Genomic DNA, 15,000 nt, shown 5'->3' on the forward strand with positions numbered 1-15,000 from the left:
TATCTATTCTGGTATATTCCTGTAAAGTTAAATTCCCTGACGTTCCCTGTCCAAATTCAATGATATTCTGAACAACCATCTTATTTACACTTCCAAATTACTTGCTAGTAAACTCTTGACCTTTTAGATAATGCAATTTGAAAACGTCACTCATCTGAAAACCTGAGATAATCTTAAATGGTTCCTGGTGTGAATCTCATTGGACTGAAGCCTTTATTTCTTTTTATATATATATATATATATATATATATATATATATACATATATATATATATATATATATGTATGTAGAGTTCAACACTGTGTGTATTAGCTACAATGGGCCTGGGTGATACTGACGTTGAATTACAGATAGAACAGTGTGGGTCTGAGTGGGTGAGTGAGAGGGAGAGAGACTGAAAAAAAAAATATTGGAGGAAGAGAAAGAGAAAGATAGAGCTGTTGAATGTCAGCGCTGCAGATGCTTCAAGCACGCTGTTGCTCTGCGTGCGTACATGTGTGCGTGTGTGTGTGTGCATGTGTGTGTGTGTGTGTGTGTGTGCGTGCACCAGCTGACTCCCAATGTGTTTAACAAATAACCACAATTTAGCCACGCTGCCGAGGAGCCGGCGCCGTCACTTCACATTACCGTCTCCTCGACGCTCCGCTCCGCCACACACACACACACACACACACACACACACACACAGCCCCGCAGTGTGCCTCACAGACACACTCATTACCTCTGAGACGCCTCTGGTTTTACCTTATCTGGCCCTGTTTAGCTTCAACACATTTCACTGAGCACATTGTACACCGATTTACCTCCTACATAGTGGAGTAGGCATGGCATATGGCAAGACAAATTATTACACACTGACAATGAGAGCGTACAGCTTTTGATGACTTCTGAGACTTTTTTTTTTTTTTTTTTTTTGAGAGGATTTATGAATTTAGACCTTTTGGATCGCTTGTATTTTTTTTTCCCCCAGAGATAAATCAGGTTAATTTGTAAAGCAGCCTTTCCTTTATTTTCTGATATGTTGCTGAGAATGTCGAAGAAACATTCAGTTTTCCTAATGAGGAGGAATAATTCAATCACAGTATCATTACTGCAGTGATGCAGTTCATGCTTCCTCATCACATAAGTTAGCATTTTATCGGATTACATGTAATACATTTTAGTAATCTGATTACAAAAAATGTCTGAGGCTGACATCGTGTTTTGTCACTCACAGAAAGATTTCTATCTTCATTTCAAAGGGCACAACTAAAATAAATGACTCTTTAAGCACTGGTTCTTTAGGTGCTAATATTGAAGTTTTTACAAAAATGAAAGAGGATACAAATTTGCATCCTTTTTAAGGGAAAAAAGTGGGAATTGTCTCCCTTGTTATTGATAGTAGCCTAGTTATGGTCTACTTTGTTGGAGTGTCTCATTGTATATTATATTATATTATATTATATTATATTATATTATATTATATTATATTATATTATATTATCATGTCCTGTTATACAGCTGTAACATGTAGTGGTGATGGTCAACCTTTCAGAGCTTCAGATGTTAAAAGTTCAAGTTAAAGTCAGAAGGAAACAGCATTTCGATGAGTCTTATTTGTGTAATTTGGTGTATTTGCGGGTGAAACAGGATGTTGAGGCGGGACATAACACCAGGAGGGACTGTTCAAAATGTGGCAGGTTGGATCATAACAGCATTAGGAGAAAGAAACACGGTCGTTCGGCGGCAAACATCCAGAAATTCATGTTGCCACTTGTGTCACTTTGAAAGTTGTGAAGTTGCAGGTTTTACATGATGGGAGTGATGAAGGACGGGATTGTTCAAAAATCTGTGATGGTATTATTGCTTGGAATTTTTATGTGCGCCTACTGGTGCGACATGACCTAACATTTAAATATATGCTATTCTCCAGCAAGTAAAAGTAATGGGATTTTGATATAAAAATGTGAGAAAAGAATTGTAAATTGTACATTTTTGTTGTTAAACAGGTGTATGTTATGATATGGAGAATTAGCTGAAAAAGTGAAAAACCCAATTTTCATTTCTGTGTGACTTTAAATTATATTATACCCTGTTAGACAGTTATAACTTATAATCGTGATTGTCTACCTTGTCTGAGCATCTGTTGTTGAGGCTGAGGTTATAGTATAATATCATATCATGTCTTGTTGGATAGTTATAACTTGTAATAATGAGGATCTACCTTGTCGGAGCGTCCGTTGTTGAGGCTGAGGTTATAGTATAATATCATATCATGTCTTGTTGGATAGTTATAACTTGTAATAATGAGGATTTACCTTGTCGGAGCGTCCGTTGTTGAGGCTGAGGTTGCTGACGGCGGCCACCTTGGCGTCCAGCACCTGCTGCTCTCTCTTCAGCTGCTCCTTCATCTGCCGGGCCTCGGCGAACGCCTTGGTCACCGCCTCATGGTCGTTCAGGTAGGCTCCTGAGGACAGAGACGACAACAAGTCTGCAGAGAGGGAGAGAGAGAGAGAGAGAGAGAGGGAGAGAGAGAAAGAGAGGGAGAGAGAGAGAGAGGATAAGCAATTATTATATTATTATTTCAAAAAGGAGAATCATTCTTATTAGAATAGAATAGAATAGAATAGAATAGAACAGAATATGTATAGTCCACTTTAGGAGAGTGAATGAATGTGTGTGTGTGTGTGTGTGTGTGTGTGTGTGTGTGTGTGTGTGTGCGTGCGTTTTTGAGAGGTAGGCAGGAGGATTGCATCCAGAATAAATCTTCTCCTGAACCATGAGGTAAAGACATTAACATACACTTGAGGCTGTGTGTGTGTGTGTGTGTGTGTGTGTGTGTGGGTGGGGGTGTGTGTGTGGGGGTGGACGGGGGGAGTATGTCTGTATCTCTGTCTCTCTCTCTCTCTCTCTCTCAAAAACAAACACACACACACACACACACACACACACACACACTGACCACTTGACTGTCAAGCCGGGTGTGTGAGTCAGTGTTCGCCCCTAGCTAGCCTTGTTTCAAGCCCTCCCCACCTGCCCCCAGCCCACACACACACACACACACACACACACACACACACACGCACACACACACACACACAGACACTCTATAAACACATCCACGCAGCCACTCTCTGAAAGCTGCAGCCCGAGAAATCTCCTTTAAATCATTCTGATTCATTTAAAACATCCACCTTTCACTTTCCTGTTCTCAAAGCTTTAACCCCCTCGCCCACACACACACACACACACACACACACACACACACCCGACGGCTCTCTGTCTCTTTTCATCTGAAAGCTCACAGTCCTTCTTTGAAGAGCGGCGGCCAGATGACTCTTATTACGGCTAAAAAGTCCTGCTAATTTCCCCGGCCGCGAACATCTGCCCCGCCGCACACTGAAGATCACATCTCCCCGCTCCTCCTCGCCGCCTATTATTTGTATTATTTCCGCAGCTTAGCCGCCGATGAGGCATCAGAGGCATCTGCTCCGAATGTGTGGACGTGTCTGTGTGTGTGTGTGTGTGTGTGTGTGTGTGTGTGTGTCCTGCTATCGCCTCTCTCTATCAGTTGGGTTAGCTCTTAACAAAGAGCCGCGGCTGGCTTATGGGGCCTTTATCTGCGTTAATCCGCGCCGCTAATGCCATCTCAGGCCAGATTACCAGCTTCAGATTGGTAATGACAGAGCCGTGAACTCTTTCAGAAGTCATAACCGGAAAATCTGGATGTGAGCGGGGCCAAAAGGGATGGAGGGAGGGAGGGATGGAGGGAGAGAGGACAGAGGAGAGAGGGAGGAGAGAGAGAGATGGAATGGGGTGGCAGTCAATTTTAATCTGGAGTCAAAAGAGAGAGAGGCAGAGAGAGGCTCTATTGGTATTCTTGCGCCTGTGTGTGTGTGTGTGTGTGTGTGTATGTGTGTGTGTGTGCAACCCCCGTCTCTCCTAAACTGACAGCGATGCCAACCATCCAGACAAGTGAACGTGACCCAGATAGGAGGGGAGAGGAGTCTCTCTCTCTTTCTCTTTCGCATTCTCTCTCTCTCCCTTTCTATGTTTCTCTGTCTCTCTTTCTGTCTCTGTCTCCTCTCTCTCTCTCTCTCTCTCTCTCTCTCTCTCCCTTTCTGTTTCTGTCTTTTTCCTCTTGCTCTCTGTCTCTCTTTCTGTCTGTCTGTATCTGTCTTTCTCTTCTCTGTCTTTGTCTCTCTCTCTGTCTCTCTCTCTCTCTCACACACACGCACACACAACTCTCGTCTCTCTTAGCACCAAATCTCCAAAGACAGGCAGAATAGATGTTTGACCAAAAAAAAAAAAAAAAAAGAGTTTATGACAGGGACACAGAAAACTGTCTGATCGCGGTGGAAGTTACAGGTGCTGACGGCCCTTCAGTTTGGTTTGAGATGGGGAGATGGATGGATGGATGGAGTGGGAGAAAGAGAAGCACGCCTCTGGGTGGGGTGGGTGTCAAAAAAACAACTGAGAAGGGACAGACCAATTAAAATAACCTTCCTTTGGATGTTTTCAGGGATGTAGTGGAGGATAAAACCATCTTTTTACTGGCAGAAATTGAGTTTATTCACTGTTTTAGGCTGTCGTAAATTCATAGTATGCATCATTGCATCATCATAACTGGTATAAGGATATAAGGATATGAGGATAGCTTGTTAGCTAATTCTGCACATCCTAACATACACCTATTTAAAAATCCCACATTTTTATATCTTTATATATTTATAAATGGTGAACCTTTAGTGGTTACTTAAAATACCATCGCTGATTTTTGAATAACGTTCCCCCTCCCATCATATAAAACCTGCAACTTTCAAAGCGATGTATTTACTCTGAGAAAAAAACCCTGTTTCACTTTCCTGACACACCGTGGTCGGCTGGTGTTTTGAAGAATGCCAAATTTTCTGACAGCTTAAGGTTCTGCGCAAAGCGTTTTTGAACTTTTGCACACTTTTCAAACAGTCCCTCCTGGCATTATGTCCCGCCTCAACAGGAAATGTGTCAAACTATGGAAATATAATAGATTTTTGTTCATATTGGTGGCAGTTTTCCTCATGATGATCACTAACAAACAGGTTTACCTACCAGTTTATTTACCACTACATCACTGGATGCATTGTGTGTGTGTGTGTGTGTGTGTGTCTGATCTTGTTTCTGTCTGTATTTAAGAAACCAAACCACCCACCCACACATCCCCAGACACACACACACACACACACACACACACACACACCAAACTGACTGCCTCTATTTCAATCTGTCTGTCCCTTCTCTCCCCTCTGAACTTGTAACATGAATGCTAATATGAGTATGAATTGTAATAAGTCCGCGCTGGTGACCGGGTAAACCTAGTGGTAACAGATGGGACCTGGGCTACGACATAACCACGGGATCCAAAACACAAAAACACAAAACACACAGCGGCCTCCACACACACAACATGTTCCACAGGGATCACACACACAAACTTTATACACTCTAATCCATTTTTCAGAACAAAAAACATCTGGGGCCGCAAAGCCACTAATCTGATATTAAATCCGCCGATTTGTTGAAAAACACTGAGATTAGCCAAGAAGTCAGAAAAATGGCTAACTGCCTACTGCATAGGAGGAGGAGGAGGTGGGATTGTGTGTGTGAGTGTGTGTGTGTGTGTGTGTGTGTGTGTGTGTGTGTGCTGTCATTGTGTCATTAATGCTGGTTGTTTGCTGTCCTGGCTCGCGTAAGAGGCTTGTCTAATCTCATCGGTGATACCTCCTGTCTGTCATGCGCTCCTCTCTTTATTATTCCCCCGCTCCCTCGCTCAGGAGAAAAAAAAAAAAAAACAAGTGTTAATCCCTATCTCTCTCTCTCTCTCTCTCTCTCTCCCGCTCCCCTCGCTCCAATGTCTCTCTGTCTCTTTCAGTCACTAATAAACACATAACAATGAAGCAGCCCGGAGGCAAATAGCGGCACGGAAGAAAAACACAAACACACTAATTATAGCCTGTTACATATGTGTAATATTTGAACTATCAGCGTTGCGTGAAAAATGGATTAAGAGTACAAAATAGTGATTCATTTATGTCATATTTCATGTATGTGTGCATATGGCCGGGTGTGATTATGATTGCGGTACTGGCACTAGCAACAATGGCAACGCTGAGGAGGAAAATGCTATTCTCGTCGTTAGCCGCTACCAACGGCGCTATTACTGTTTTCCCCAAAGACTCACAGTGTCATTATGGGCACAATTTGTGAACGCTTTGTTTTTGTTTGGACGATTTGCTGTGTGTGAGTGTGAGTGCATGGAAGTTTTCCTGTGTGTGTGTGTGTGTGTGTGTGTGTGATGGCACCTCTATAGATAACAATGGTGATGACGCGGCAAAAAGGCCACGCCTACGAAGTGCGGTACAACTGCAAAACCCTATTCAGTGTCTATGAGCAAAACGATAAATCAACATTTTCTGTGATTACTTTGTGTTCTAATAATTCATGTGAAATGTATATGGTGTAAATATTTTGTCATTACCTTTTCATAGTTGACAGACAACAGCATGATCATTAAAATGTTTTTTTCTTGAAGTCTCAAAATGCTAGCATGACTCCTCTCTTGAATGGAAGTTTGCTAGCTTGTTAGCATTTTGTGACTTCCAATTAATTCAATTATAATGATCATGCAGTTGTTTGACAGGCGTGAAAAGGTTATGGGCAATTAACAACACCAAATACATTTCACATAAATTATTAGAACACAGAAGTAGAAACTGAATAGGGTTTCGCACTTGTACCGCACTTTGTAGGCGTGGCCCGTTTGAAGCGTCACTCCGTTCTTATCTATGATGCACAGGTGTCTTGAAGCGCGGCGGTCCACCTACCTATCGAGCTGACTCGGGCAGGTCCTCCGATGCTGGAGGGGGCGGCGCTGTGCTTCATGGAGCCGACGGGGCCCAGCTTGGCGCCGGCAGCAGCGGGGACCTGTGGGGAAGTTGGGGGGGAGTTGGGTGACTTGCTCTCGGATGCCTTAGGCTTGGCCGACAGGTTCAGTGGCTGTGCACCCTCACTGTCCTGCAAAAACCAAAACAGCACAGTTTCGCCTGCTGTGACCACCGTAGGAACTGGGGAGCGCCCACCGAAAAACCAGTCACAAGGCTTCAACTGGAGACTTAACACGGACCAATGAGACGGGCGCCCATGCACAGCGATCTACGGCAAGCCTGGCGGGACAGACGGCACGGGGCATGCCAGTGCCCGTATTCAACAACTCATCACAAGCGTAAAAAATGGCAAGCACAAAACAAAAGATAAATATTGATACGTTTCGGCCCAAACCGCAACCGTTCTCATGCAAAATAATGTGCACGTCACAAGAGGGTGGAGACGGGACGTTTCATGCACATGCACGTGCACACTCCACAGAGAAGGACATGCATACTCCGGTAAACATGCATTCGAATGCTGTTCTTCGGCAGGCTTCAAACAAGGCCAGCCGCCAGAGAAACAATCAAACACTTGAAAACAAGAAACGCCTTGAAATCATTCTGAAAACTATAGGGGGCGTCTCTCTCTCTCTCTCTCTCTCTCACTCTCTCTCTCTCTGTCTTGCACTTTCACTGTCACACGCACAAAGATGAGCGCCTCCCTGGCCTTTCTTTACAGCTGTGAGTGACTAGATATACTGTGATGTCTCCTTCTATCAGACAGCGAATGGCACAGAACAGAACAGAGGCCTATACGCCACTTCAATGTGCACTTGCTCCATTAGAAACGAGGAACTGAACGAGGCCATGAACATGGAGTGTGTGGAGAAGAGAACAGTGGAGCAGCACTTCCTGCCTCAAAGACTCCGCCACACACACACACACACACACACACACACAGGCACACAGTCCCTACTTCTCAATCAATACATCTTTTGAAGCAGTAGCTTTTCGAGGCCCATGTTATTGATGCCATCAACAATAGGCAGTGCTATACTTTCTATGTTACAGGTGCCATATATTATGATGGCAAAAATGGACTCAACATACATCTAAATGAACAGCAGCAGCATAATACACGTCTATGTACAGCAATAATATCAACAAATTCAGTTCAACAACAACAACAGAAATGGAAGCAATGTTGCCTCCTTACAAAGAACAAGTGGGCAGAATTGTGTGTGCGGATGTTTGCATGTGTAAATGTGCATTTGTGTGTGTATGTGTGTGTGTGTGTGTGTGTGTTTGGCTGTGTGTGTGAGGGACAGTTGTTTGCCATGCAGCCTCTAAACGAATCGGCATGTGGACCACCACACGACGCCGAGGGCTGTTATCACGTTAATTGTCATGGCAACATCACCCCTGCCGATGACCTAATCCAATCAGGGGGAGCCGTCGGGGGTCACATGACGGGAAGGAAAGAATTAGATCACCGTGGGGCCAGATGTACACAGACCACTCTGTGTAATTAAAACTCTGCAATTAACAGGCAGACACAACATGGGGCAAGGGACGGCTTAATGGGTCAGCCAATACAAGTACAATAGGGGCTGTGGACTGTTGAAATATAGCTATAATACAAAAGATATTATGGTCTATGGACTGTGGATCTATAGCTGTAATACAATAGATATGGTCTGTAGACTGTAGAACTACAGTATAGCTATAAAACAATAGATATGGTCTATAGACTGCAGATCTATTGTTATAATACAGTAGATATGGTTTATAGGATACAGAACTATAGATATAATACAATAGATATGGTCTATGGACTGTAGATCTATAGATATAATACAATAGATATGGTCTGTAAGATGCAGAATTATAGCTATAATACAACAGATATTATGGTCTATGGATTGTAGAACTATAATACAATAGATATGGTCTACAGGATACAGAACTATAGCTATAATACAATAGATATGGTCTATGGTCTAATTCATAACAACTGTTAATATAATGGAGTATACAGTATATGGTTATGGGCTGTATACATATGGACTATACACCAGAATAGTGTGGACTATGCTGTGAAGCCCTATATCATTACTCCAAATATGCAACTGAGTTTCACTACAATAATCTATTAATTACTCCTATGGGAATTAATTTACAAAATTTAATTAAACTGATTTGGATTGCTAGCGACACATTAGTGTCTTTAGCTAAGGTTCAGCCCTTAGATTTTAGTTTGATAGAATAGAATAGAATAGAATAGAATAGAATGGAATAGAATAGAATAGAGTGCCATTATGTTCCTTTATTTTCTGGTCATTAGTCTAATTGCTGCTTAGTTGGAGTGGAATCCAGCATACAGTGGGATCAAAAAAGACAGCTAGCAAGTATGTGTGTGTGCATGTGTGTCCGTGTGTGTGTGTGTGTGTGTGTGTGTGTGTGGTATATCCACTCATTAAGGCCGACTTTCCCTGATTCCCTCTCCTTGAGTCGTACTAAGCCTTGTGAGCCCCTCACAACTCAATTAAGCCCTTCCAATTAAGCCCCTACATGTGTGTGTGCTTGTGTATGTGTGTGTGTGAGCAGACTTTTGCATGTGTGTGCGCGTGTGTGTGCGTGTGTGTGTGTGTGTGTGTGTGTGATGAGGCCTAACCGGATTGTCCTTCATTAGGGGGGTCTTTCTAAATAGACGGGGACCCCCAAAGATGCCTTCACTGAAACAATGGGCCGGAGAAGAAGAGGAGAGAAAAGAAGAAGAGAAGAACTGAGCGCGATCTTCTCAATCCTGACCCATATTATGGTGGGCTTTGGCTTGGAGAGGGTTTGAATATTTATTACAAATAGATAATGCCTCCGCCTCTTGTACAGTGGATGGGGGAGTTTCCACTCCGCGCCAAGCCAAATCCTATGGTGGGAAGGTGGCCAACCTGCATAATGCCAGTGTGGAGGAATTAGTTTAGACAGTGGAGCTGAGAGGCTTGGACCGACTTGTTTGCGTGTGTGTGTGTGTGTGTGTGTGTGCGTGTGTGTGTCGTTGCGAGACATTGTTCAACAAGCTCTAAATCTCATGACAGCATGTGTATGTGTGTGTGTGTGTGTGTGTGTGTGTGTGTGTGTGAGGCCTCTAAAGCCTCTGCAAGGCTTGGAATCTTGAATTAATACAATTGCTTTTGTGTCTCTCTTGGCTGATGAAACAGTCTCCAGCTTTGAGACGGGAAAACATGCAGAGTGACAGCGAGAGCCAGAGGGAGGGGGGGGGGGGGGAGAGGGGGAACAATGTGCGTGTGTGTGTGTGCCTGTGTGTGTGTGTGTGTGTGTGCTGTATTTCACCTCTGTGGATGCTGACACGTGAAAGTGAAATCAGGGCTCTGCATCTTATCAAGGGAGCTGACGGTTCAATTAACAGGACAAGTGTGTGCGCTACTACCGTTTATCCTGGGCAGGTGTGTGTGTGTGTGTGTGTGTGTGTGTGTGACATGACCATGTATTTAGACTGAGCTAGGTTGTCCATGTCAAGACCTTTACATGTGTCTCTCTCTCGCTTCATCTCTCCTCCTTCCCCTCTCTCTGTCTGTTTTCCTCACTAACACACACACACACACACACACACACACACACACACACACACACACACACATTTCTACCTCTCCAGGCTTTCCTCCTGTGACTGTTTGTATATTAATTATAATGTTATATCTAACTCTATCAGACAGCACATGGCACAGTGCAGAGGCATTATCTCTATGTGGCACCAATCCTCATACTAACTCCTTTAAATGTGTAAATGCACTTTATATTTTCAAGGAATTTGTATTTGAAAGCACACCAGATGATGTCATTTAGACTTGACTTTACCTTGACTGTCTAGTCTGATCTTTTTTTTTCCGTTCTTTTTGAATTCCATAATTGCAGAATACCTCCTACTGGGTGAAACACTGTCACCTCAACACTACCTTTGTTTATATTCCAATTCAGTGGATTGAACACATATTTTATTCTCTAATGTGCTTCTGAGCTGCTAGTATTATGACTTTTTAATGCATATTGAAGCTGTACGTAGTTAGATTATATTGGTAATGTTTGTACCACACAAAAAAACCTGTTTATGGAGTTATAATAGGTTATCGAAGGTGTAAAAACCTTATTTCCCATGCTAATGACGTGTTATATGGTGAAATAAATTCTGGATTGGGCCTTTAAATATGATTGAAATGGCAATTTTGTTTCAGTGGAGAGTGACAGGAAAGACAAAAGAGGTTTGTGCCTTTGAGTATAAAGAGCCACCAGGACCAGCATGATCCTTTCTAAATCCTCCAGAACAAGCTTTCAAGAGGCAGAGAGGGGTCTGTAGTGTGTGTGTGTGCGTGTGTGTGTATGTGTGTGTGTACACATGCATGCATATGTGTAATGCGGTCAGTAACAGTGCTATTGACAGCATATTGTCATTATATGCCAGATGTTGTTAGAGTTCGGAAAGAGAAAGGAAACGGAGGTTGTGGTCTCGATTTCAGCTGTTTCCCAGTATGCTGACTCAAAAAATGTGTGCATGTGTGTGTATGTGCGTGAGTGTGTGTGTGTGTGTGTGTGTGTGCGATGCATGCAAGCGAATGGGATACATATGGTGCATCATTTGAATTGCACTATTGTATGGGTCTGTATGCATGCCTGCCTACATCTAAAGACCTATTCTTGCGTATGAGAGAGCTGCGTGTGTGAAAGCAGTGATTTGTATGTGTGTGTGTGTGTGTGTGTGGGGCTGCATGGTTTCTCATTGGCATGGTGTCTTGTTCCACACCTGAGTGGCTATGTGTGTGCGTGCATGTGTGTGTGTGTGTGTGTCCATGTCTCACCCGAGGGTAAAGCACTTAAGCGGTGTGCGCCTGAGTCCAAACAGCTGTGAGCAGAAGCAGGCAGCAGGTCTCTAAATGACTAGAGACCTGAGAGAGAGCCCACAGGGGGAGCACACCTCTGAAATATACATGTCACTCACCCAGAGAGAGAGACAGAGAGAGAGAGAGAGACAGACAGAGAGAGAGAGAGAAGGAGAGAGAGAGACAGGGAAAGAGAGAGTGTCAGAAAGAGTGAGTGAGAGTGTGAGTGAGAGCGCCTGAGTGCTTCGACTGAATGAGAAAAGAAAATGAGGGAAACAAGATCAAGTGGAGGGCTGAGAGAGTGATGGAGACAGACAGAGGAGTCAGCAAAGAGAAAGACAGAAGGAAAGAAAGAAAGAAAGAAAGAAAGAAAGAAAGAAGGAAAGAAAGAAAGAAAGAAAGAAAGAAAGAAAGAAAGAAAGAAAGAAAGTGCAAAGATCTAGAAAATGCCACAGAGCCTCTATCTAATATCTGCCACTGCTCGGGGGACGGGGGAGTAACACCAAAACAGTCGGCCATTTTGGCTCCACGGGGCCCGTCGGGGGCCAGTGCGGGTCCGCTCCCCAGTCGGCCGCTCCTGCTGTTTTAGGGAAGCCATTACGGCTCCTCACTTCCCCCCCGCCACAGGCCGCAGAGCTCGCCTGTCAGCCCAACTCCATATATATGGAAATAAGACGTGTGTCGGTGGGGCAGGAGGGTGGTGTGTGTGCGTGAGTGTGTGTGTGTGTGTGTGTGTGTGTGTGTGAACGGAGGTTTGGGGGGGGTTGATGGACAAGGAGGCAGGGGGGCAAGCTCTGGGGTGAACAACTGGGGTCAAACACACGCCTTAATCTGTAGCATGAGCTGCTCCCGGCAGTGTGTGTGTGTGTGTGTGTGTGTGTGGACAGGGGAGTTGATATAGGGTTAGAAGGGATGAGGGAAAATGAAAGAGTGATGAAGAAGGGAGAACAGAGGAGATGATGACAAGATGAGAGACGAGAGGAGAAGAAGAGGTAAAAGTGAAAACAAACAAAAGAGGGAAAGGAAAGGAAAGGGAAGGAAAGGAAAAGAAAGGAAAGGAAAGGAAAGGAAAGGAAAGGAAAGGAAAGGAAAGGAGAGGAGAGGAGAGGAAAGGACGGAAAACGAAAGGAAAGGAAAGGGAAGCAAAGGAAAGGAAAGGAGAGGAAAGGAAAGGACAGGAAAGGAAAGGAAAGGAAAGGAAAGGAAAGGAAAAGAAAGTAAAAGAAAGGACAGGAAAGGAAAGGAAAGGAAAGGAAAGGAAAGGAAAGGAAAGGAAAGGGAAAGTTGGGAAAAGTTTTGCTCATACCATAAAATCTGTGGGGTTTGCTTGCATCTTTATTCAGATTGTCAAACTCTGTGGGAGTGTGATGGTGTTGTCCAACTGTTAGATGGTGTGTGTGTGTGTGTGTGTGTGTGTGTGTGTGCATGCGTGTGTGTGTGTGTGTGTGGTCGGTGACTGACCACTACACCAGTGGGGATCCTGGGGTGGACAGAGGACAGGTGGGGATGGATGGATGTGTATGTGTGTGTGTGTGCGTGTGTGTGTGTGTGTGTGTGTGTGTATGGGGGGGAGGGGGGGGTCCCCAACAGTCAACCAGATATTCATAGAATTCCACTTGGATGGACACAAGGCCTCCCTTCGCCCCTTTGGGAAGCCAGCCGAGAAAACGACACAAACACCGAAACATCCTCAAACCTCAAACCCTCCGCTGCCGGAGGTTTGTGGAAAAACTTTTGATTTATCAGAGAAGTTTGTGAATTCTAACCAAGGCGTGTATTAGTATGAGGAATTCACCGGGATGCTTGTTTGATTTAAAAAAAAGAAAAAGAAAAAGAAAAAAAAAAGCTTCTGGATGCAACACAAACTTCAAACAAGCTTGGAAACAGGATTTCAGCCCATGCATCACAGTAACACACAACCTCCTCCTCTCTCACACCTCTCTCTCCTTTAACACTAGAAAGGCCGAGTCGTGCTCAAGTTTCAAGATGAAAAGGGAAATATTTCAGCTTTCGAAATGTCCCTCCAAAAAGGAAATAGTAGTTATCATATTTACCTCCCTTGTTGTCCTTCTCTTAGACCCCCAAATCCACTGGCATTTCTAGTGTTAAATACAAGCACATACACTACCAGTCAAAAGTCTGGACACACCACATTTTGCTTTATTTTTTACTATTTTCCACATTTTAGAAATACATCAAAACTATGAAATAACACAAATGGAATTATGCAGTGACCAAAAAAGTGTTAAACAAATCAAAACTATCTTATATTTTAGATTATTTAAAGTAGCCGCCCTTTGCCTTGATGGAAAGGCAAAGACTTTGGAAAGAAATTCACACATAGGATCAACTTCACTGTTTGTATTTGTCTAAGAAACAAATTTCAAGTATTTAAGCAGAAGCCTTTAGATCAAAATGGCTTTAAGAACATGAACAACATAGTACATTCACTCAGGTGTGTCCAAACTTTTGACTGGTACTGGACATGCATATACACACACACACACACACACACACACACACACACACACACACACACACAGGCCTTGGTTTCTGCCCTTACCTTGGACTTGGGTGGTGGCGGGGTGCTGCGGCTCTTGTCGCTGTGTGTGTGTGTGTTGGTTGGGGGGGAGTGTGTGCCCAGGTTGGCCTGGGGGGGCAGGCTGCCCCCGTGCTGCTTGGCCCCCGGGGAAACCTGCATGGCCGCCAACTGGGCTGCATACAACTGCTGCAAGAGACAGACAGACAGGTAGAGAGAGGGAGAGAGAGAGAGAGGAGAGGGAGAGAGAGAGAGAGAGAGAGACAGGGAGGGAGAGGGACAGACAACAAGACAGAAAGAGAGAGACACATAGGAGTTGGGGGGCAGGGAAGAGGGAGAGAGGTAAGAAAAGAAAGAAGAGGGGGTAAAAGAGAGGAGAGGAGAGCAGAAAAAAAAAAGGAGAAGAAAGGGGCGGCATGAATAAATGAATACTCGAGAGCGCACAAACAAAAAAGAAGACGCCGGCTAAAAAGCTCTGGAAGAAGGGGCCATTAGTGGCCCGGCCTCTGTTTGTGTGACAGAGAGAGAGAGAGAGAGAGAGAGAGAGAGAAAGAGAGAGAGAGAGAGAGAGAGAGAGAGAGAGAGAGAGAGAGGAGCATCTCTTCTGTCACCAACCCCCCCACCCCTCCTCCACCCCTCCACCCCCCCCCCCATGGGAGAAGCGCTAACAGCCTCTCTGACGGG

At 44.2% G+C, this 15,000-nt stretch overlaps 1 protein-coding gene across 1 annotated transcript in view; it reads right to left on the minus strand.

The window, feature by feature from the left end:
- Positions 1-15,000, minus strand: part of sox5 (SRY-box transcription factor 5) — a 99,360-nt gene that overhangs the window by 6,761 nt on the left and 77,599 nt on the right. Inside the window, exons 9-11 of the mRNA XM_078281945.1 lie at positions 14,341-14,505; positions 6,844-6,943; positions 2,299-2,471 (exon numbers count right to left, since the gene is read on the minus strand). Of these exons, the coding sequence (XP_078138071.1) occupies positions 2,299-2,471; positions 6,844-6,943; positions 14,341-14,505 (438 nt within the window). The remainder of the gene's footprint in view (positions 1-2,298; positions 2,472-6,843; positions 6,944-14,340; positions 14,506-15,000) is intronic.

Source organism: Centroberyx gerrardi, chromosome 24 (assembly GCF_048128805.1).
Source record: "Centroberyx gerrardi isolate f3 chromosome 24, fCenGer3.hap1.cur.20231027, whole genome shotgun sequence".
Lineage (NCBI taxonomy): Eukaryota > Metazoa > Chordata > Actinopteri > Beryciformes > Berycidae > Centroberyx > Centroberyx gerrardi.